The 23,920-nt window shown below is 42.6% G+C and overlaps 1 protein-coding gene across 1 annotated transcript in view; it reads right to left on the minus strand.

Moving 5' to 3' along the window:
- Tet (Ten-Eleven Translocation (TET) family protein) overlaps window positions 1–23,920 on the minus strand; it is a 109,789-nt gene that overhangs the window by 64,006 nt on the left and 21,863 nt on the right. The window contains 1 exon segment of the mRNA XM_064689581.1: window positions 21,123–21,260. Within this exon segment, the coding sequence (XP_064545651.1) occupies window positions 21,123–21,260 (138 nt within the window).

Raw genomic sequence — 23,920 nt, forward strand, 5'->3', positions numbered from 1 at the left:
GCTGTAATAATTATATAGAAATTCGTAAAAAAACGAAAGCAGATTTTTAGAAGGAAACAGATAACCCAATTCCAATTCTCAATATTGATTCACCCGCTGTTGTTATAAGAGCACAAAGAGCAAACCAGAAATATATTCTAATATTTAACTCTATCATTTGCATTACTTTAGCTTTAAATTAGCTTAATAATTGGCTTTTCGAAGGTAAAACCCATACCTATATTCCACGTTTAATTCCACAAAATATATAACCTTTAGCTATATTCCACGTTTAATTCCGCAAAATATATGACTCCTAGCTATATCCTTCGTTCACTTCCATTATATGTACTTCATTCACAATAAGCACACCTACTTGTAAAGCTCTTGCGAATATTAACATGCAAATCGCATAGGGTATAATAACAGCAAATCAAAGTTATGGGCAAAATATTGTGAATGCGGCAAGCTCTTGGCTGGCGGCTGTTGTTGAAATTGCCGCATCTTCGTTTTCACGTTGCACGCTGCACGCTGCACGTTGCGCGTTGCCCGTTGCCCCGGCTGGCTTAAGTGCATTTTACAGCCAGGCAGCACAAAAAGGACATAAATGCTCAAAAAGGGCATGCAACATGCAACAGCAACGGGCAGCAGAGAAAAATGTGCGAAAAATTGAAAAACGAACGCAAAGGAAATGAACAAAAAGAAGTTATATAAAATTTACGACAAAAAGGCGTTAAGCTTGTTGTTGTTGTTGTCGTTGTTGTTGTTGCTGCCAGACGTTGTGTAAAGACAATGGACACATAAATTGCATTTTCACTTTTAATATTTGCCTTGGTCCTTTTAATGAACATTGCCGTTGTTGTTGTTATCGTTATTGTTGTTGTCGTTTTTGTTGTTATTGCATTGCCCGCCTTAATAGCAACATTTAATTATTGCCAGTCAGCGGGCAAGTGAAGACCTTGTTCAACATACATAAAAATTAAAAGACTTTTAGTGCTCAAATGACACGGGCTGAAAAATATCACTTCAGACTAAAACAAGAATCATACTATGCAAGGGCTTTTGTGGAGCTTGAGGTAAGCTTTAGCCTAGCCAAGAGCTTGCCAAAACTAGCTTAAATACACTTAAGCTAGCAAGAACATTAGAAAGGAAGAGGAAGAGCTAATAAGTTGTACTTAGGCAGCTGAGCTTTAATGTTTTTTAAGCTTCAATCGTGATGATCATCATTCAATAAAGTACTTAAGGTCTTAAGATGCGCCATAAAATAGATGAATAGACAACATAGTCTTACGCTTGAGCTTTAACTGAGCCTAATTGTATTCAATTAATGCAATTAATACAATTTTTAAATTAATTTGTAATGCAAAGTTAAGTTTGCAGCAATAAGAGTATTTAGAGAGAAATGTGAGAGCTAATACCATTAGGAGGAGGATTTGGGCTCAACTAATAATAATAATAATAATAAAAATAATAATAATAATAATAAAAATAATAATAATAATAATAATAATTATAATAATAATAATAATAATAATAATAATAATAATAATAATAATAATAATAATAATAATAATAATAATAATAATAATAATAATAATAATAATAATAATAATAATAATAATAATAATAATAATAATAATAATAATAATAATAATAATAATAATAATTCTTAAAAGAACAGTTCTAATAATATTGTAAACAGTTAAAAATAATACTAATAAATAATAATACTGCGAGGAATAGTGAAGGCTGAGAGTTTCACTTGCTTGGAATTTGTGGCCCTGTCATTGGGTCTTAAGGAATGTTGAAGAGTCGAGAGTTAATGAAGCATGTCTGGAACGGCGAATCAAACGCTTAAATCGCCTAAGCCAATGCCAAAACCAATGCCAAAGCCAGAGTCAGAGTCAAAGCCAAAGTCAGAGTCAGAGTCAGAGCCAGGTCCTAAGCTCGGCCGCCTGCAACTGCAGCAAGGAGCAGTCAAACCAGTGCTTCGGGGTCAGAATATTTCATGAGCCAACCCCTTGCCATATTTTGTTCTCCTTTTATTTATTTTACTTTTGTTGCTGTTGTTGCTTTTGTTGTTGTTTTATTTTCTTTATTCTTGTTGCTTTTAATATGCATGCAATTGTGTGTGGCTAAAAATATGTTTAAATCGCGCCCAGAGCCAGGCCAGTCGCATAAAACTTGTTTTCGAGCTGTTTTTGTTGTTGTTGTTGTTGCTGTTTTTTATACTTCTTGCGGCCAGTTTTGCCAGGCCAGAGTCAAGGCGAGTCGCGGCTGTAAAAGGCAGCCACAAAATGCAGCTGCAGGTCTAGCTAACTTGTTATTGTTGTTGCTGTTGTCGTTGTTGTTGTTGTTGCTGCTGGTTCGCGCACTTTTGGCCGTGACCTTTTGGCAGAGTGGCAAATGAATTGCCATGTTGCTGGGCTGGCTCTCTACTCTCTACTCTGTACTCTGTACTCCGCACTCCGAACTCCGTACTCTCTGCTCTGTGCACTGTACTCTGCGGCCATTAAAAGTCGCATAAATATTAATTAAATTATATGCAAAATGTGCTGCATACTTTGCGGGCAACGGGCTCAACGGGCGCCTAATGGCCACAGCATGCAGCAGCATACAAAGGGCAATTTGTGTCAGGTAATAAGTTATTAAGTGAAACGCATATAGGGCGCACAGAAAGAGGCACAAAACTCGGCAAATTGTTGTTAATAAAATTAAAAATGTTTATCTACTAGCAGGGCTGGGCGCAAAATTCTACACAAAAAGCCAAATGCGGGACGCAAAATGTATATTACGAAAAATACACAAGACACTGTCTCTGTGTGCGTGTGTGTGTGTGTGTGTGTCTTCTGTATGTGTGTGTGTGTGTATGCGCTCGTGTTGGGGCCGCGAGAGAGCGCACCGAAAAAAAGCAGGCAAATTGAATTTTCCCTGAGCAAAATTAAATTTTCCAAGGAAATTGAATTTTTTGATTAGTTTGCTTTTTGCATCTCACTCACACACACACACACACAGGCAAAATGTGTAGCAGAAGAAGAAGAAGCAGCAGCAGCAAGAACGAAGAAGAAGAAGAAGAACGACAACAGGCACATAATTTAAAAGTAAAATGAAATTAAAAAAACACAATTTTCGTGTGATTTAAATAAAGGCAATTTTTGTGTGCTCTCTTGATCTTCTTCTTCTTTTCAATTCGCTCGCTTTGTCTTATTTTATTTACATAATTTGCGAAAGTTTCATGCATATTTATTTGTCTGCTTTATGCGATTTGGGAACACATTCGACATTTAAATTAAAACCAAGAACTAAGCCCAGAAATAAATCAAAGCCAGCCTATAAAAGGAGGAGAAGAAGAGGAGGAGGAGGAGGAGAGGAGAGGAGAAGGGTTGCCAAGCACAGCGGGGGTCGCTCAACCGCAATTTAATGGCGTCACGCCCCTCCGCCTCCTCGAGTGCAGTCGCTCAACCCCCTCGCTGTCTCTTCCTCTCCCTCTCCACATTCGGATATGAATTCTCTGGCTCAGCTCTTGACTCCATTTCGATTCAATTCAATTCAATTCGTTTGCGTGTCTTCTTTTTGGCTCCTCCTTCGTTGTTTTTGTTGTTTTCTTTTCATTCTTAATTTTTACACATTTTGAGTTGGGACGCGGCGTCGGAGTATTTTTAATTTTCTGCCTTTTGCACTTTTGCAGTGTTTTTACCGGCCATAAAACTAATAAAAATAAAACGCAAGAAATGCGCCCAGAACGAAAACGAAAATGAAAACGTGTACGAAATTTGCGATTTTAATTAAATGATATGAAAATTGCAAGGCGCACCAAAACGAAAGAGAAAAACAAAAAAAAAACAAAGAAACATGAAAAGCATGAAAAACTGGAAAGACACAACTACAAAAGCTGAACTGCGTATGCTCTGCAGGGCTTCGCAAAAGTTGATCGGAGTTGAGGCACAACAATATTTTAATGTATACATTATAAGAATATGTTTGTATATTTCGTAAATATTTCACTAAAAAGTGTGGAATATAGGTGGAAGTAGGTTTTGGGTAAAATTTTTGCATTCAGACGATGCAATTCTATGAAAGATTTCATATAAAACATTGAAACATGTAATTTATAGACTTTCCTTCTTTTATAATTATTAATAATTGTTTTAATATTTATATATTCCCTGCGCCAATTGAAAATGGAAGAAAATGGTTATGTTATATATTAAATATTTCGCTAAAAAGGCTGAAAAATAACTGGAGTTTTGTTGGGCGTAACTTTCTGCTCTTAGTCATGGGTCTATATGAGAATTAAGGTGGACAACTGTGAAATATAAGGCATATACTTTTCCTCAAAACATTTAACACAAGATATATATTCCTTTTCGGCTTCTATGAGAATGCATTTTTATGGCAAACTAGATGAAATAGTTGAGATACCTTGCCAAAGGCACAGGAAGTGACGTTGCGAAAGGAAGCACTGTGTGTATGTGTGCGTGTGAGTTTCTGCTGGGTTTGGGCCGCTGTGTATATGTGTGGGCGTGGGTGTGGCACAACGTGCCGCCCGATGCGATGGTGCGCGAGCCTGTGGGGGGGGGGGGGGAGCTGGGTGCCATGCCTCTGCAATTATCATCAAGTCTGTTTATATCTTTGGTATTTTCGCGTGCGACATTTGAACTGCAGCCGCAGCAGAGGCCAATTTATCAGCACGGATGCGGCAACTTCATTTGGCAAAAGAGTTCTTCGAGTTGAGCGCGGCGCTGTTTCTCATAATGGCAAAATCATTGAATTATGCGGCGCACATATTGAAACTCATGAAATAACAAATGAAAAAAGGAAGCGCGGCAGAGAGAGAGAGGGGGAGAGGTGGGGCTGGAGTAAATGGAAAACAACAAATGAAAATGGGCAGCAATATTAAAAATGTTGCCAACATTCGCGCTGTCTCTATGTGTGTGTGTGTGTGTGTGTGTGCGAGTGTGTGTTTGTGTGTGCAAGGAAGCTGGCAAAAATAATAATATAAAATGGCGGGTCGAGCAGTTGATTGTTGTTGCTGCTGCTGCTGCGAAAGTGGCCATTTTGTTTTGCAATATATTTTGTTGTTGTTGTTATTGGCAGTGCTTTTATGGCTTTAGTTTGCTTACAAGCCAGACGCTGACCAAACAGCAGCACCTACACACACACACACTTACACACACACAAACACACATACACACACTCATAACGTTCCATTTTAATGGCACATTAAAAGCAGCTTGTGTACTTTATTATCTTTGTTGTTGTTGTTGTTGTTGTTGTTGTCCTGAGCAGCCCGATCGCAAAGAGTTGGCCTTTGCAGCTTAATAGCCCGCCCAGCCGCAGCATCCGCATAATGTTGCACAGCTCACTGAACTTTGAAATTAAAAGCGAAAACCGTGCAAACAGATGCTGCAAGTAGCCAAAGCTTGCATTTTGAATACTAGCAAAGCTTTATGCAACACGAAATAGTTATTGAATGCGAGCAGCTGAAAATAGTTGTTATTTATGCAATGCTGCTTGCAAAAATATTAAGTATTTAAATAGTTAAAGAAATTCGTTGGCTGACTTGCAACGGTTGTTAGTTTGACATTTGCATAATCTCATTTGACAACATCCGTTTCCGGTTCGTGTTGCTATGCTCATCATATTTTCAGCACTTCCGCTGTTGCTTTCGCAGGACCAAGTAATAATTACACAAATTTGTTTTGCCCAAAGTCCAACAAACACAACAACAACAACAACAACAGCAACAACAACAAGGTCAACAAGTACAGGCCAAAACTATGGCCAGTTTTTATCAACGAGCATTATTTACTCGTATTTTCATTTCTCTCTGCTGCATTTTGACTTTTCATTTTCATTTTTATTTTTTATTTTTTGTTCTTGTTGATTTTGTTGCTGCTGCTGCAAACTTTATGCATTAATTTTACATTTTGCTGCCACACAACCACCACCCATGCCCCCGCCCCCGCCCCCGTTCCGTCCCTGTGTGCCTGTTTGCATTAACTCGCCACATGCAAAATTTACGTTTATTTATTATGGCTGTGCCTGCAGGCATGCCCCACCCACCCGCCACCCAACGCCCCACGCCCAACGCCCGCCGCCCTTCGCACTATGGCATCAATGTGTAGCAAACATTTGTGAGATTTCATATATACATGAGCGCACACACACACACACACAAGCACACATTTTTATACACTTACATATAGAAAAGTTATGTAATTATCAAAGTTTTAATGTTGCTGCCAGCGAGATCTAGGGGGCCACGCCTACTATGCCCATAGAGAAACCACACACAAATATAAATATATATCATACAACTTGCATCATACATTTTGTATCCCTTTGAATGTTGTGTATGTGATATTAGTCTAAAGTTTGTTGTTTGGCAAAAAGTTAAAAAACCGATCTATAAGCTAGGCAATGTTTATAATATAGCGTAATCTTAGAGGAACACAGGCATATATATATATGCACTGGCACCCAAAAGTGCACGCACAGCCGTTCTTTGCTCTTATAATTCGCAACTTGTTCTAGCGCAGGCTGTCTAAAGTTCCCTCTCGTTCATATATTTTAAGCTCCTATTGTTTTATATGTTATACAAGAGGCAAGCTAATAAGCAAAGTTTTATAACAAGTCAACGGAAACCACAATAGAATTTTGTATTAGCCATAACAGTCAACAGTTGGCTGGCATAAATATTTGCTCAGCCTGGTGCAGCTGGCAGCCGAATGCAGCATGTGAATAGGGAGCTGGCACTGGGCTGGGGTCAGGTCAGGTTGCCACGTTTGGCTGATGGCAGCGACTAATTTGATGTTTGGCCAACTAAAGCACACATGTGCCGCATGCCGCATGCCGCATGGCCACGTTGGGCGCCACAGCAGTTAGTTTGCTTAATATTGTTGACTTTGCCGCTGTCGTCGTCAACATTTGTCAGGCAGTTCATTATAAAATCCAAAACGATAAAAAAGGCAGACAGAAATGCCAGAAAATATTTGACTTAATTAGCGCATAAATTTGCAACATTCTCTGCAACACCTGAAAGTTGCACGCAAATACGCGAGAAGCATTCGAAATGTCGCAAGCAATGCAACGCAAATTGTGGCCAATTTTTGTTAATTTGTTAATTTAATGCCAGTTAATTAGCGGGCTGTGGTATTTGGTGTGCTCAGTTATCGCATATTGAACGCGGTGGCAACACTGGCGAACGAAGAAAACTAGCTGGCAACTTTTGCCTAGTCAGCTACTGTTGCAGTTGCTGCTTTAAATTTACCTAATTTGCATAGAATTCTAATTTAACTGTTTATTCTATTGCTTTTTGTGCTGCTTCTTCAGCTTCTTCTGCTTCGTCTGCTGCTGCTGCCAGTTGCTGCATCTCGCTCGCACACACGGCTACGTTTTATGATGCAATTTATTTTATTTTCGCTTTGTATTTCTAGCAATTTCTTGTTATTTTACTTAAGCAAGCGCTAGGGACGGGGCGAGGGAGTAAGAGCGAGAGAGGGAGAATGAATTTGAGTAAGAGAAACAATTTTCCATTATTTATTTTTGTTTTCTTTCTCCTTTCACGGCTGCCATTTTGTTGCTGTTCGTGTTGTTGTTGTTGCTGTAGTTGTTGTTGGCTTTACTCATGGCTGCTTCGATTATTTGGCCGTGTTTCTTCCTCTTCTTATTGCTTTGCTTTTGTTTGCTTTGCTGCAAGCTTTGTCGATTGTTGTTATTTCTCTGCACATTGTTGTTGTTGCTGTAGTTGTTGCTGTTTTTGTTGCTGCTTCGTAACTGTGGCAACACATTATTTATATTTATATGTTTATTTTATAGTTTATTCATGCAAATTGCTATAAAAATTGCCTTTATTTTTACATTTTTGTCCGCCTCGTTTGCCTTTAAAGCAATCGAAATTGGCAGCACTGTTGGGTAGGCTGATTATGTACGAGGGGGGCGGGGAGGGGGGGGGGGTGACTTTGGGCGAGAGGGGAGCGAGGGCTCGGTTGGTCGCGTGGCCTGAGCACCTCAGCCAAGGCGCGTAAGAAAATCAATATGCTTCCTCGACGGTTTCTTTTCTTTTCTTCTTCTCATTTCTTTTCTCGTATACCCTGTTTTTTTTTTTATTGGTTTTTTTAATTTCTTGTACGCGCGCGTTCGTATGAATTATTTATAAACCAGCTTCGGAGCCGGCCCCCGAAAAGCATAAGCAACAATTTTTATGGTCGCTCGTTTAAAAACAAAATATCTGCATTTTTTATTATTATTATTTTTTATTATTAGCTGCTGGAATTTCTGGCGCAAAGAGTTTCCAGTTTCTGTTTTTTTTATTTTGTTTGCTTTTCGCAAACAATTTTCTTTAATGTTTTTTAGCAACACAAAATAATAAAAAAACAATGTTGATATCTAAAAAATGTTGCAGGCATTTTAAGCACACACACACACACACAAGCACACACAAAATATGCAAAATATTCAAATTTTTTAGGCGAATTGGAATTTTAAGCAAATGAAATGTGTTTAGCAAGGGTTGTTGAAGGGCGGTTTTCAAAGTATTTTTTTGCTGCCCGCAAAAGGGTTGCTCGTTTCCATGTTGGGCGGGTAGGGTGGAGGGGGGGAGGAGGTTGTCATACTAATGGGCGCGGAAGTTAGTGGGGTTTGTGAATCGGATTGGTTTGGGTAGCTGCTTAGTTGCCAGGCGACGAGTTTGTTTATTGTGCGGCGGCGAAGAGGGTCTCGAGGGTCTCGAGGGTCGGCAGGGCGTTATCAATGCGGGCTCTAGGCAAATAGACGTATGAATATGTGGAAAACTAAATGTCAGTTTGTATAGGTGTGCTGCATGCATAATGGATCCAATTAAATCGAGGCCTGGCAACTATTGAAAGTTGTTTCGAGGCATTTCACGTAATAACCGAACTGCCTAAGCTGCCATTTGCCATAACAAGTTGATTGAGAGCTCGAGTCGGGTTGGGGGATTACTTGGCAAAGGACAGTCGAGTACTTTGGCAATACAATTTGGAAGAGAATTAAATACTTAAACACATAATAAGCATCATTCTTGTTGGCTTTTGCTTGCATGCAAATGGGCGTTATGTTGCAAATACATAGTTTAATGAGGCATTGTGTGAGTTGAGAAAAAGAGTGCTCAATTATATATTACATATATGTGACTAAATAAAAGATAAAAGATTCGTAGATCTTATTTTGCACTCGTTTTGTCTTTGAACTCTGCACTTTTTCGAATATATTGACTGGGTAAAACATGGAAACTTCTATATTTGCTGCACTTTTCATTTGAATTTCATTACACTCACTGTCCTCCTTATATCGTAGAATTCCTAATCTCGCACAGCACCAGCGTTTCAGGACCTGAATTTACGATATTCTGCACAGATGCATTTGTGTATACGGCTAGGTCAATACCCTGGAGTCGAAGGTGTAATGCAAATGTGTGCAAAATGCAGGAAATAACAACAACAACAACCACAACAACAACAACAACAACCACAACAACAACATTAGCAAGAGCAGCATAAAACGAGCGCATTAAAAATTAAAAACGCTCAAAATTCATTTAATACAGGTTTTTGGTTTTTGCTTTTCCATTTGGTTTGCTTTTGACTCGAAAGTGCACGACAAAATCAACACACACACGAACGCACACACACACACACACACACACACAAACGCACTCGTGTGGGCGAGCCGGTCACCAATACATGTACAAAGTGCACATTACCGTCGCGTAAATGTAAAGGAAGGAAGAAAACTACGAATATTTTTCGTATGCACGCCCAATTTAAAATTAATTGCCAGACACAAAAGAACAGCAATGCCGATGATCATGATCAGCACGATGATAATGATGATGGCGACGATGATGATGCTAATGATGATGTTGTTGGGAACGTGCACGAGGACGAGAATTGGGGCGTGCCAGGGCGAACTATTGCAGCAGGGCGTGCCCGCAAATTGCGTTGCTATAGTATGTCTATACATAAGCATGTGTGTGTGTGTGTGAGTGTGTGCGTGTGTGCGAGTGTGGGTGTATCCATAGCTCTGGCTGTGCACTGGAGTATGCATGCAGAAAATTAAAATTAATAATTTATATAATAAAACAACAGACGCAGCGCAGCGCCAAAGACGAAGCAACAAAAAAAAAAAAAACAAGGACAGGAATGTATGTAACCAAATATAAATTCATTAAATGAAAATCCCCTTTTGTTGCATGCTAAATTTAAAACAAACAAATTAAAAAATTATTTTTCATAATTGAGTAGCGGTTGTTGCGAGGGCGCCAACCAATTATGCGACAGCTGGCCAAAAGCCCGCGCAAAGCGACTTCAAATTGGCCAGCAAATTGCGGCAAATTGCAGGGCTGGCAGCTTGCAACAAGCAATGGGCGTGGCCCGTTTAACCAGCACGCAAAGTCAGCGCTCGTGTGGCATACAATGTATCTAAATAAATATATAAATACATGTACATTTAGCACACCCTTCAAAATTAATAATACATGTTCTAAAAGAACGTAATATTCAATTTTTTGTAAATCCCAATTAAATTGTTCACATCTCTAAAAGGGTTTCAGATGGTTTCCATTTATATATAAATTCTATTCGAATGCTTTTCGATACTATGTTACACATGTTACTAAATTAACTAAATCTTCAGATCTTATAATCTACAAGATATGCTTTCAAAACAGGTACATATATCGATATCGGCGAATTATCGATTTCAGGTAGTAATCGATAGTTAAAAGTAAACTTATAATGCGCACGGCTAATACACTATTATTTGCGCCGAGACAACAGGATATCGATTTTGACTTTTATCGATTTCGTGAAAACGAAACGATTTATCGATAATTTGAAATAATTCTGAGATAGTCTTTAGCTGAGATAGTATCAGACAGGCAAACAGTCAGATATGGCTAGATCGACTCGACTCGACTTGATCGAGATATATGCGTATACTTTAAAAGGAAGCCGCCAACAGTATGTTACATGCATACGCACATAACCGTCTGATCTATTTGCCATGGATACAGGGTATAAAACATACTTTTTTGGACGCCTTTAGTTACCTAGTCAGACCTGTATAAACTACTTAGATTATTAACAGTAATTTGAAATAGGTATTATTTATTTTGTCTGCTGCTTAATGACTTGTTCGATTCGATTACGATAACGATAACAAGCTGGCAGTAATTTTCTCACTTTTTCTACATTTCAAGCTGGGTCTTTCACACGCTTCGTCTTCAGCGCTAATAAGGCTGTCTTCGTCTTCGTCTTCGTGTTCGTCTGCTTCTTCGTCCCGGATCTCATTGGAACGGGCAAATAGTTTTCTTGGCAAGTTTTGCTTTGTGTTTGTTTCTTGATTGCTTGTTGTTGGTTTTACTGTTTACATTGGCTGGCATAAAACAATCAGGCAGGCAACAACAACATTAACAAACAGACAGGCGACTGTTGCATTTTTTGCTGCTTCTTATTCAGTTTGTTTTGCTGTTGGTCTTGCTGCAGCTGTTATTTGCAGGCAAAGTTAGTTTTGTGGGCCCAACCCATGCAATAATAATAACAGCAATAATAATAACAACAGCAAACAGCAACAACAACAACAACAACAACAACAACAAGAACAAAGCACAACATACAACGTCGAACTTTAATTGCATAATTATGTGCAGTTTGCAATTTATCATTTTCATTTTTCCATGTTGTCGTTTTTTGTTTCGTTTCGTTTCGTTTCGTTCCCTGCTCGTTTCGTTGCTGCTGCTGCTGTTGTTGTTGTTGTTGCTGTTTTTGTTTTTGCTTGCTGTAATTTATGTGCTCGCTGCTGCTGCTGCTTCTTCTTCCTTTTTTTCGCTGTTGCTGTTGTTGCTGTTGCTGTGCCATAAGCCTTTGCTCTGGCAGAGTTGCGGGCAGAGGCAACATGAAATTTAATGCAGCGCAAATATTGTGCATATATTTGTTGTTGGTTTTTGTTTTTGCTATTTGCTTTGCTTGCGCTCGTTTTTCTTTGCAGCTTTTTATTTTTTGCCGTTTTCGCTTTTTTGTTGTCACGCCCTTTTGTCGTGAGCGGCATCTAGCTGTGTGTGTGTGTGTGTGTGTGTGTTGAGGGAGTTGCTGCGCTCGCTTTATTAATTATAATTTATGTTTAATTCCTTTTCGTGCTTATCGCGACGCCTCAAATCGCCAAATGTTCATTTGAAGTTCCAACCACCCCCACCTCACCCCCTCTCCGCTGTCCATGCTTTGACACAAGCAGCACACTTGCGTGCGTGGGAACTCGTATTGCCAATCAAGCAATTAGCGAGTGCCATCAAATGTGCATTAGGCAGCAGCAGCAGCAGCAGCAGCAGCAGACAGGACAGCGAAGCGGGCAGAGCGGCTCTGTGAGAGAGAGAAAGAGATGGATGGATAGAGACAGCACAGGAGAGTATATCCATTCCAGACAACAGCAACAACAGCAACAGCAACAAACTCGTGCGTCTGCAATGTGACAAAGTTCGAGGCATGTCTATGACCGTTTTGGCATTTCGGCTGATGCCTGCCTCTTGTGGGGTGTTGAGGGGGGTTGAATGGAGTGCAGACTGCAATAGGTGAGGGGCGGGGGTGTGCTGGCGGCTAGCGACTAGACGTTGTTGCCGTGACGTTGCATTAAGCAGCGGCTAAAAACAAGGAGCAGAGCATCTTTGCGCCCACAGCGAGAGGCTGCGCGACAGAGAAGGCGACGAAAGCGCAGAAAATATTGAAAAACAAAGAAAATTAGTTGCAGAGCATGTGTTTGTGTGTGAGTGTGTGTGTGCAAAAAGTTGACTGCCAAAGGACAACAACAGACGGTAGACGGCAGACAACAGACAACGCGTCGTATGAGCAATGCCATTGCAATGGCGCCGCTTCATGTTTTAAGGGTTGAACTAATCGCAGACAATGTACATACGCATGCATGTGCATGTATATGTGTGTTTGTGTGTGCGCGTGTGTGTGTTGAAGTTTGTTGTGTTTGTATTTGCGCGCACGGACAATGGCTTAGAACAGCTCCCCAGGGAACGGGCGGGGGTACGAGGCAAAAGGAGACCAACTGAAAATTGGCAAAGTGCGTGAAAGCCGGCAACAGCAATGCGCCCAGCAGAAAAGTATGCTATGTTAAATTGCGGCTCAGCTTAAAGTCAGCGTGTTAAAGTCCTGGCGCCGGGCAGAGCGCTGCCAAATGTAGCAAAATGAAAATATATATATATATATATAAACGTAATAAAAATAGCTGAACGCAAACGGAAACAACCCCCGTGTGCGCACTTAATGCATGCCAAAATTAAAGCGACTCCAGAGCCGCCCACCAAAAGCGCCGCCGCCCAACGCCCACACGAACACACCAACACACACACAGCTACATAGCATATACATGAGTATATACATATATATATATATATCTATATAAATATATGTGTGTGTGTTGCATGTTTATATAAGGCATTATAGACGCGCATTTCGTATGCCGGGGTCTGGGGTGGCAATTGAAAAGCTTTACTGCTGCCATCGTCGACGTCGCCGTCGTCGTCGTCGTCGTCGTCGTCGTCGTCGTCGTCGTCGGCGGCGTCGCTTTTTCTTGCTTACTTTTTGTCCAAGCAACTCAGCTAAGGGCGGGCCGCTTAGTAAGTAAGTATTGATCTAACTAGCAAAACCTGAAGATTCTCAAATTGTAGCTATTTATTTAAATGCTTATAAATATTTGAATTATTTTGGTAATTGGAATTTGCCAGTTATATATAAAGAAAATATGTATAGAATATGTGTATACTAAGAGTATTATATACTAATTCTCAGATAGATTGATTGATTGATAGTTCATCAACACACAGCCCAGACCATAAATGGCAATGGAAACTAACTAACTAACTATTAGTGAAAATTTCAACTTCGATATGTTCAAAATTAGATTTAAAGTGAAAATTTAACTTAATATTTATTAATTTAATGTATTTTAAGCGTTGCTAATATACGCACCTTAAAACCATGTTTTCGCTATAATATCGTATACATAAGATACAAAAAATAAAATGCTCCAAAAATTTAAAATTTTTTTAAATGTGCCTAATAATATTTTCAAATAATTCAAGCTGACATTTTATCTATTTATTTCTAGTTTTAGAAAAAATAACCTTGATTTATTTTCAAAATTGAATTGCTTATAAGCTTTTTAAACATTGATTTATTTGTAGCAAACAAACAACAAAGAGGATATTTGCATATTCTGGAATTGTAAATAAGCATATATTTTAAGCAGCCCTCGTATGATGTGCTATATAGACAACATGGCATATACACACTTGTACGCGTGTGTGTGTGTGTGTGTGTGTGTGTCAGTGTGTGCCTGTCGTGCACATTTATCAAGTGTATATGTATGTGTGAATGTGTATATAGTCGAAGCTGAAGTTGCTGTTATGTGCGAACGTAAGCAACAACAAAAGCAACAACAACAACAACAATAACAACAACAACAACAACAGCGGCGACAACAACAGCTGAGCTATGTGTGTTTGGGCCTGGGGTCGGGGCAGCATTGGGGGTTGTTGCTGCCACAGATGGGGGCAGTGTGGAGTTGTGACGCGTAAGACAAGCCAGATAGATAGAGAGTGAGCAAGAGAGAGAGAGAGAGGGAGAGAAGGAGAGAGAAAGGGGGAGAGTAGGAGTGAGAGAGAATGAGCAGTAAATAAAAAAACAAGTACACAAGAAATTAACGAGCAAACGATTTTTATGGCAGCATTTTGTGCCTTAAAGCGCTTAATGCGCTTTATGTGTGTGCGCGTGTGTGTGTGTGTGTGTGTGTGTGAAGTGTTTCATGTGAATTGGTGTGTGTGTGTGTGTGTGTGTTAGTTGAAAAATGTTTTAAAAATGACATGCTTCGAAAGTTTAAGCAATTTATGTTCATTTTAAATTGAATTTCAAATTTATTGCTGCAATTTTGTCTCCCTGGCAGTTTGCGTGTGTGTGTGTGTGTGTGTGAAAGGCACAGGAAACGGAAGTGCTTGGCTATTGTGTGCGTGTGTGTGTGTGTGCATAAAGTTGTAAATTGTAAATTTTATTGTTTGTAGCTGCTGCAAGAAAATTAATTATACGAAAAAATGCGCACGAAAATCTTTTGCCTGAAATTGAATTTAAATGCCATACGCAGAGAAATTGATTTAACATTTTAACATTTGAGTAGCTAAAAGTCGAGAAGAAGAAGGAAAAGCTGAAGCAAATGCCCGTTGAACTTTGCACACAACTTTGCCTTAACGAAGGTCAGTCAACTTTGTCAAATTCTAAGAAAAGTGCCAAAAAAAAATGTTGACAAAATGTAAAACCTTTCCGAGTGCACTCGAACCCCAAACGAGGCTCAGACAATTGCCAGACTTGTCTGCCAGCTGTGCAGAGCCCGGGCACAAAGTCGTTCAGCGGACAGCAAGAACCAAAATAAAAAAAAACAAACACAAAATATTTGTGAAAAGGACATGCAAAGAACGCTACGGGCACAGGTCCTTGACTCGGCAACAGCAATAGCAACAGCAACAGCAACAGTTGATAACGCAGCAGGCGAAAGTCGCAAAATAGAAACCCAGAAACCAAAAAGGACGCTGACTCTGACAAAAGGTTGACGACACTTGGCAGCCCGAAAAGGATACGGAGCATGAAAAAAAAAAATGGAAACAAATTTCGGGCGGAAATGAAAGTCAGTGCCAAGTCAGCCTGTGCCTTGCTCATAGCCCAAGGATATTTGAGCAACAGCAAATCGTTTGCCTTTTTATTATAGTCTCTAACCCTCACTCTCCCCCCCTCTCTCTCTCTCTCTCCCACACGCTGTCGAAAGGGTCAAGTGCGTGCGCGTGGCGACGGGCAAGGGTTAATTCTGTTCCGGACATAATGAAGCGCAATGACCTTTTTCTCGCTGTGACTTTATTATTAGATCCGGCGGCAGAGGCTTACTTGTATTTTTTATATTTTTGCATGACCTTGGCCCAGTCAGGCCGCGGGCAAAGACCTTGAACTTGAGCGGAGCGCAGAGCCTTGACACTGAATCGGATTCGTGGTAAATGGTGGCTCAATGCCATGCTGTGCACGAGGCGCGCTTTTTGGCCTGGTCAGATTTCAATTCAATTGCCAGCAGACAGCCAGAGGCCGCCCCAGGCCCGCTTTGACGTGGCCCAAACGACAGCTGTTGCCGGCTGCCAGTTGCCGGTTGCCTCTTGCTGGTTGCCTGTTGCCAGTTGCCGGTTGCCTGTTGCCAGTTGCCGGTTGCGTGGCCTTAGCAGCGCTTTCATTGTTCGGCTTAAGTGCCATGGATCGCACACATATTCCATTCCCTACGTCCCTCGGCTGTTCGCACATAAAAATAAACCGCAACAAGCTGCCAACTGGCAGCCGGCAGCCGGCAACTGGCAACTGGCAACTGGGCGCTCCTCACGTGCTGCGTGTGTGCCAAAAGTCTGCCTTTGGCTTTAGCCCGGTCTCTGCTTGGCCTCGTCTCGATTACGTTTCAGTTTGGGACATCAAAAGTGGTGCCAAGTGCTGTTGCTGTTGCTTTAGCTGTTGCTGTTGCTGCCGGGGACGGACAAACAGTTGGACGACAAATTGTCTGCCTGCTGCTGCTGCTGCCAGTTGCCAGTTGCCAGCTTGTCCGCTCGCCCGTTGCCTGGTCTGGTCTGGTCTGGTCTGGTCTGGTGCCATGCCGTGGGTCTGTTTTTTACGAGCCGCATGTAAGCTCTTTGGGTATCATAGCCATGGCATCGCCACAGCTCACGTAGGAGTCGCCTGTCGTCTGCTGCTGCTGCCGTTTGGTAGCCGCAATCACAGTCCCTGTCACGGTTGGTGGTGCCTCGCAGCCAGCTACTGAGGTAGCCGCCATGGCGCCGACATGCCCCCCTCCTCCTCTCTCTCTCTCTCTCTCTCTCTCGCTCGCCGCGCTGTGCGTTTTTTATTTCTGATTTTAATTTTTTGTTGTTGCTGGGTTTTGACTGATGGCCAAGGTGTGGCCAAGTCGCGGACATGCCTTGACATTGTGTGGCCAGAGCTAACCAGGCGGCAATCGGACAGCCGGGCAGCCGGGCAACCCGTTGAGCGGCTTTTGAGCGGCGCCTAATTAGACGTTAAGTGCAGCGTGCGGCATCCATTCAAGTGGGGCAAAGCCACATGCCACACTCTGTGCGCCAACGCCCTGGGGGGGACGAGGCACAGACCCTGTCCAAACATTGTGACAGCTGATTGCATCGCCTCGATGTGTGTGTGTTTGTGTGTGTGCTGACTAATTGCGTTGCACGTTGCACGTTGCGAGTTGCCAGTTTGCCACACGAGCTGTTTGGCACGCATACAAAAAAGAATTCAATTCATTTGGGCGTTGGAATTGGGCCGTGGGTGTTGGCTTAAAAATGCAAAAGCCAAAATGCCGCAGCCTACACAGTGCAACATGGTAAGGTAACAGAGTTTTTTTTTCAAAAATGGTTTTCCATATGCAAAGGCAATTTTGGGAAATTCTAATAGTTTTTATAGCTAACAATGGACTTCTTAATATTATTATTCTGCTCTATTAGCATTTTTTCTTCAGATTATAATTAATAATATATTTAAGTATTTCAAGAATAGAGAATGAATACCCATGCCTTAAATAGAAACCACCTTCCGAAAACATGCACATACTCAGATAAGATCTTTCAATTTACATAACAGGTTCGACCAAACTCCCGCTGGACAGTGTTGGGCAACGATAGCGCCGAGCGACGTCCGTCTGGAGCAGCCAACATACAGATATGCAGATTGCATGACGCGGCGGCAACAAGTTGCAAGTGGCCGTGGCACTAGCCATGGCCATGGACCGAGACCGGGACCGGGACGGAAGCCGGGACCAGGACAGGGTCAGTCGACGGGCAACAAAGGCCAGGCCGACACGGACTTTTAACAATGGGCGCAGCGCAGCGCAGCGTTTGCCAAAAATGCTGGCAACTACATGCAAACATGAATGCGGCAGCTGACGTGGCGCGTTGCACGTTGCACGTTGCGCGCTGCACGTTGCCATTGGCTGTGTAGGTGTCGGAGAGTTGCAGCCAAATGGAGGAGCGACGCTTTTAGCGTTGTCCTTGCTAAATCCCGAATCCCGGCCGCGTGTTGTGGCGGTGACTATTTCATGTTTTGTGTTCCTTGTTGTTTGATTTTTTTTTTGAGTTTTGCTTTGCAGTTGCTGCCTCGTTTTTGGGGGCAGGCGATAAAGGTCACGAGCTGCCAATGGCAATGCAATGCGACCTGAATTTTTGGGCGACGTGTTGGCAGCCAACATTGCTGCCAACAGCTGCTGTTGGTCAGTGGGCCAACCAGGGAAACTTCACTTTCACCCAGCCAGGCAGCCAGGCAGGCAAACAGGCAACAAAAGGCTGCAACAACAACGGCAACATGGACAAACTTTGCAACTGTTGCCGGAAAGACAGCAGCAACAGCAGCAACAGCAGCAGCGGCACACAAAATGCCAACGGGCTGGCAACTGGCAATAGACTAGAACGAGAACGATGCCCGAGTGCGAGACGGCAAGGAAGACCAAGTCGAGCAGCAAGTCGAGCAGCAAGTGCCACCAAGCAATTCAAAGGCAACCGCAGCAAAACTTAAAGAAGCTGCCGCCGTCGTCGCCGCGTCGTTTGCCAGTGTCAATGTCAAGCGGCGCAACGTTAGTGGCACGCAGTGAGAGCTGCTGCCACAGAGTCAAGCGGCAAGGAGCCAGCGAGACTTGTTGCACATTTGGCATTTTATGGAGCAACGTGATTTGGCTGCGACTCTTGCTGCTGCCTGGCTGACTGGCTGGCTGGCTGGCTGGCTGCTAAGGATGTGGCATGTTGCCTGTTGCCTGCCGCCTGCTGGCATCGTTGTCTGTCTGCGTTTTTATGGGCTTGCCATGGAATGTCAAGTGTGTGCGAGTGTGTGTGCCAGTGTGTGTGTGGCCATGACGACATAATCAACGCTTCATTGACGGGACACCCGGGTTGCGAATGTGGACATAAACACAGCTGTTGCCGCTGCCGTTTTACAAGACAAATCGCCAGATTAAAGTGGCAGCAACAATGGGGTGTGTGGCATGCAACATGCCGCACAAGGACAACAGCAGCAGGATAAACTCTGTAGCCATATGAATGACTCTCAAGTTTGTTTTACTTTTTACGACCATCCTCTGCTGCGGCTGCGGCTGCGGCAACAGTCGCTGTGGCAAGTTCTTACAAAGGTTCCCGAGCTGAAGACACGCACACACACAGAGACGGAAAGCATAAAGTCGCGAAAGGAAAGTTGTTTTGAAGACATCCTCGAACTAAATGTGCTCTACATGCACAGATTTGGCCCAGGAATGTAATTGGCAGCTAGATAAACACAGTTCATAGATAAACGATAAAAGTTTTGGGATTTGTGGCACATTTCTTTACGCTTAAATTTGGTATTAATGGGGACGCCAATGAGGAGAGTATATTAGCTGCAGGGTTTATCAGTCCATATAGGACTCTCATCTGATAATGAAAGTTATTTAAGTCAGTTAATCTTTGAACTGATAATTAAAGGGTTTATATAGAAATTTAATCTCATGATGAAATTTGAATTTGTGCAGAGTATTCCCTAAACAATATCACATTTCACAGGCTTTACAAAAAGTATGTGACCAGCTTTCTCAGAGTGAGAGTTACTTTAACAGTTTTCCATATATTATTTTTATATTTATAGATTAATAGATATTAGTCTGCTAAAATTGATTGAGCGAAGGTTCAAACCGAAGTCTGAGTTAACAGAACTGAGTTAGAACCTTGGGCCTAGAAAAACTGTGGTTCAAACCGTGCAGTTCAGTTGCCCAAAAGACAACTCAGCTCTACCGAGAATAAGTTATTAAATTCAATGAAATTTAAATAAATTCTTTTTATCCTCAAAAACGAAGGCTTTACTTGATTATTTTTGAATTTCATTCTTTACCAAAATACTTTTACCTCGTATTATTACACGAGAAACCCACGCAATATCATAAAGAGATTTAGCCAAGCGAAGCAATGACAACATAATCGCAGATTAAATGACAGCATTTGGGATAAAAGAGCAGCTGGTTCTCGTTTTTGGGCTGTGACGCAGTGAGGAAGTCAGGAAGTGTGTGAATGACTATTAAATTAGACAACTTTTTACGAGGCACGACCTTGAAAGAGGGAAAACCCGGCAGCCCGGCCGCCCGGCAACCCGGCAACCCGGCAACCGGGCAACCCGGCAGCGTATGAAAGTTGCGTGTCGAAGCCATGGCTAAGGTCAAAGTCAAAGCCCAATGTCAGCCTCTGTCTAGCTGCCGGCAGTGTACCCATCGGACCGATGGTTGATTCCCCAGTCGCAGACAGACCCCCTCCCGCCTGGCCAACAAACAATGCTCGTAAGTAGCTAGCTCGACCGGGTCTGTGCCTCTGTCTGGGTCTGTGTCTGTGTCTGGGTCTGGGTCTGCTGCTGACTCTGCTGCTGGCTGTGTTTGGGTCTTGCTACGTGCGGCATGTTGCTACTTCAGTGGCCGCCTTTGGGAGCATAACTTTGTCTGCCCTTTTCCGATTTTTTGCGCTGCGGCTGCTGATGAAATTGCTACCAAAGAGAACGGCAAATGGTTGACCCCAACGCTTGCCACTGACTCTGCGAGTTTGCTACGTGCAACGCGTGGTGGATGGATTATGCTGCTACTGGTGCTGCTGCCGTTGCCACTGCTGCTGCTGGTGCTGCCTTTGGCTTTTTGCGCACTCAACTTTTGCTGAATAGAGGGTAGCAGCAGGCAGACTGAAGCCTGTTGCCCATTTGCCTGCTCAAACAATGCGGATGCCCCGGCGTGATGACGTGGAAAATGCGGCGCATGCCGCGGCAGGCATTCAAAATGGGTCTGCGGACTGAGTCAGCGTTTGGGTCTGGCCCTGGGACTGGGACTGGGTCTGGGTCTGGGTAAAAGACTGGGACTTGGTCTGTTCAACCGCAGACAAACTGTCTGCTGCTGCCGCGTGACTTAATTAGCTTGCTTGACTGTGCCGGCCTGTGGATTGTGATTGCGATTGCGACTGCGAGTGCGACTGTGGCGCAATCGAAGTCAAGTGGCTGGAGGCGTTAACCAGTAGCTGACGTTGGAGTAAAACAGATGGATGCACTTACCCCAGTTGTTGGTGTTCCATTGCCAGCGGCCACAGCTGTGGCATTGACGACGGCGGCATTGGCGCCAGTTGACTTGCCCTTGCCGCGTCCGCGCTTGGCGTCTGGACGAACAGGTTGGCCGTCGGCGCCGTAAACGATCTGAAAGTTGAAGAAATGCAACGGCAAAAGTTTTCGTAAGTAACTTGATTATTTCCAAGATATAAAGATAAATATGGCTTAAGCCTTGAGCTGAATAGGGTTTTCATAAAGCGGCATATCTTTTTGAAAGCTCTTCATTTTTTACGCTTTCTTCATGCCATTTAATATGCCAGTCAGATGCACAGTAAATTGTTTGTCCACTTAAATTTCAAGTACTTGTCAAAATACATTTAGGCAACATATACTTAACAGTTACTTTGCATTAATTAAAGCCAATTCATTTGCAGCTGTTGGCGTATTTTAGTTTGCTAGGCATAATTAATTAATTAATATTATTATTTAATTTTTAAAATTAATTTTAAAGCGTTTAAAACGGATAAAAATTAAAAATTCCCAAGTTTGGATTTTGCGGCACATAGAATAGCCAAGACACCAACTAGCGCTGTTTACAGGAACTTCCAATCCTGCGATGTAAACAGCACAACTGCTTACCGAAGCAAACTGCTGAACTGCTTACTACTGCTGATTATATTGTCAGTTTTCCAAAGCAGTTTACAGCAATGCATTTGGTATATTTTAAGCAGTGTACGTGCATACCACAAGAGGTTGAAAATAAGCAGTACGTGCTCTGTCTGTATGTCAAGCTGAATTGGCACCACTGTTAACGCGCGCGTTTTGCTAGCGATTTCTGCAGCACTGCTTGCTTTTGTGTGGCAGTTTCTTTTGGTTTTGTTTTTCACAAGATTAATCAAAACACAAAGAAAACCTATTAGCAACAAGTTAAGTATGAAAATCAAAATATAACAATCTACACATATTATTTAAAAAGAATAACAGCCAATGTCATTGACCCGGCATCTGTTACACTCAGCTAAGCGCGTTCATCTAATTTCAGGACGGGGAGATCGAGATATTTTCGTAAGATGAGCCTCAGTTAATGCCAATAAGCATGACAAATGCTGCACATATTTTATTCCGAGACTTATAGCTGTGACTTCATATAAAACCGAACTCGGCATCTATTTCCGGCGCAGAGTCATAAATATAATTCCCAGAGCCTGAGACGCAGCCGTGTCTTAAAGTGCTTCAGCGCACAGGAACCATTAAGCAAAGTGCTGGGCACATGCATTGAGCATCGAACGCGCAACGGTAAATGGAAAATTGAAAATCCAAATGGAAATTTAGTGCCCGCCCACACGCACACACGCTTGAATCTTATGTGTGTGTTGGTGTGTCATGTGTGCGCAGGCGCGCAGGCGAGGCATCCAAAAATAGACGCTGCAGACGAAGGCGACATATGGGCCCAGACGAGCGCCAACTGGCGGAGTGGAGGAGTGGAGAGAAGAGCCGAGGACAGGGTAGGGCTGGAGTCGGGGTTGGGGTTGGGGTTGGGGTACTAAAACAGGCAATGTTATGTAGAAATGGACGCGGCTGCTTCGCAGGAGTGCTGCTGGAATGCCCCCGTCCCAACGGTGCCGCGCATCGGTTGCCCTGAGTGACAGACGGCTGCGCCTTAACGGTAAATAAGCAACGCCCGGCAGATGCCGTAGATGCTGGCTGCAGACTGTGGCAACATTAACAATGTTGGCACGCGCAGGCGCGCACACAGACCAGGCGGCAGCAGAGCGGGAGCAGAGAGGGAGCAGCAGAGCGGGAGCACATGTTGCCAGCACATCAACATGAACATCTCCGTCAGGGGCTGCGCATGTCTTGGGCATCCGCAGCAACAGCAGCAGCAGCATCTACTACATCCACATCCACTTTTAACAGCAGTTGTCATTTCGGAAGCAATTATTTTAATGCAAGCTGCAAGCGTGCCATGCTCCCAGTCCCAGACCCAGTCCCATTCCCATTCCCGTTGCCAGTCCCAGGCTCCAGACGCAGACGCAGACGCAGCGCAGTCGCAACAGCCCCCCGAAATGACAGCAGCAATGACGACAAAGACGACATCTTGTCGATGTCACATGGGCTTGGATTTTGGTGCGCATTACACACACTCACACACACACACACACTCGCACTCACACATTCAAATGGGGCTGGGGGCTGTTGATCTAAAATTAGTCAAGCTAAGAGTTTTCAGAGGTGATTTGCTGACTTTTTTTCTGGAAACTGATATGCTGCAGCATTCCCAGGGTACAGTTGTGCCCAAAACACAGCAAGTGGCGGAGAGAAGGCGAATCGAAGAGTGACAGAGCGATGCGATGCGTAGGCTCCATTCAAATTGATCCCTCACACAGAACATTTCAAGTGAATTCCCAAGTGCATTATCTTTTTTTCCACATCTATTTTATAGGCTCTTGTCTATTGCGCCATTATTTAAGGCCATTTTAAAAGTGTCCTTAAATAATATGTGCACATAAATTGGATATCATTTCGCCTGTTACTAAAAATCTCTGATAAAACTTTAGTTTAAGCTGCCTGACTAAACTAAAAAATGTTTAAACAGTTGAGCATAAGCCTAAAGACATTTGAGCTGAAAACATGGCTTTTGATTTATTGAATTCAATTTGAAAGCTGGACAACTTGGCCGTTGATTTCTTGAATATTAAAACGGGAAAAGACGGTTATTGATTAAGTCTAAAATGCAGTTAAAGATGGATCAGCAAAGTTGGAATGCAGAATTTAGCTGTATATAGAATTGATATGCATCTATAAGT

Source organism: Drosophila montana, unplaced genomic scaffold (assembly GCF_035044405.1).
Source record: "Drosophila montana isolate Dmon_TW-CO22-7 unplaced genomic scaffold, ASM3504440v1 contig_3218_1, whole genome shotgun sequence".
Taxonomy (NCBI): domain Eukaryota; kingdom Metazoa; phylum Arthropoda; class Insecta; order Diptera; family Drosophilidae; genus Drosophila; species Drosophila montana.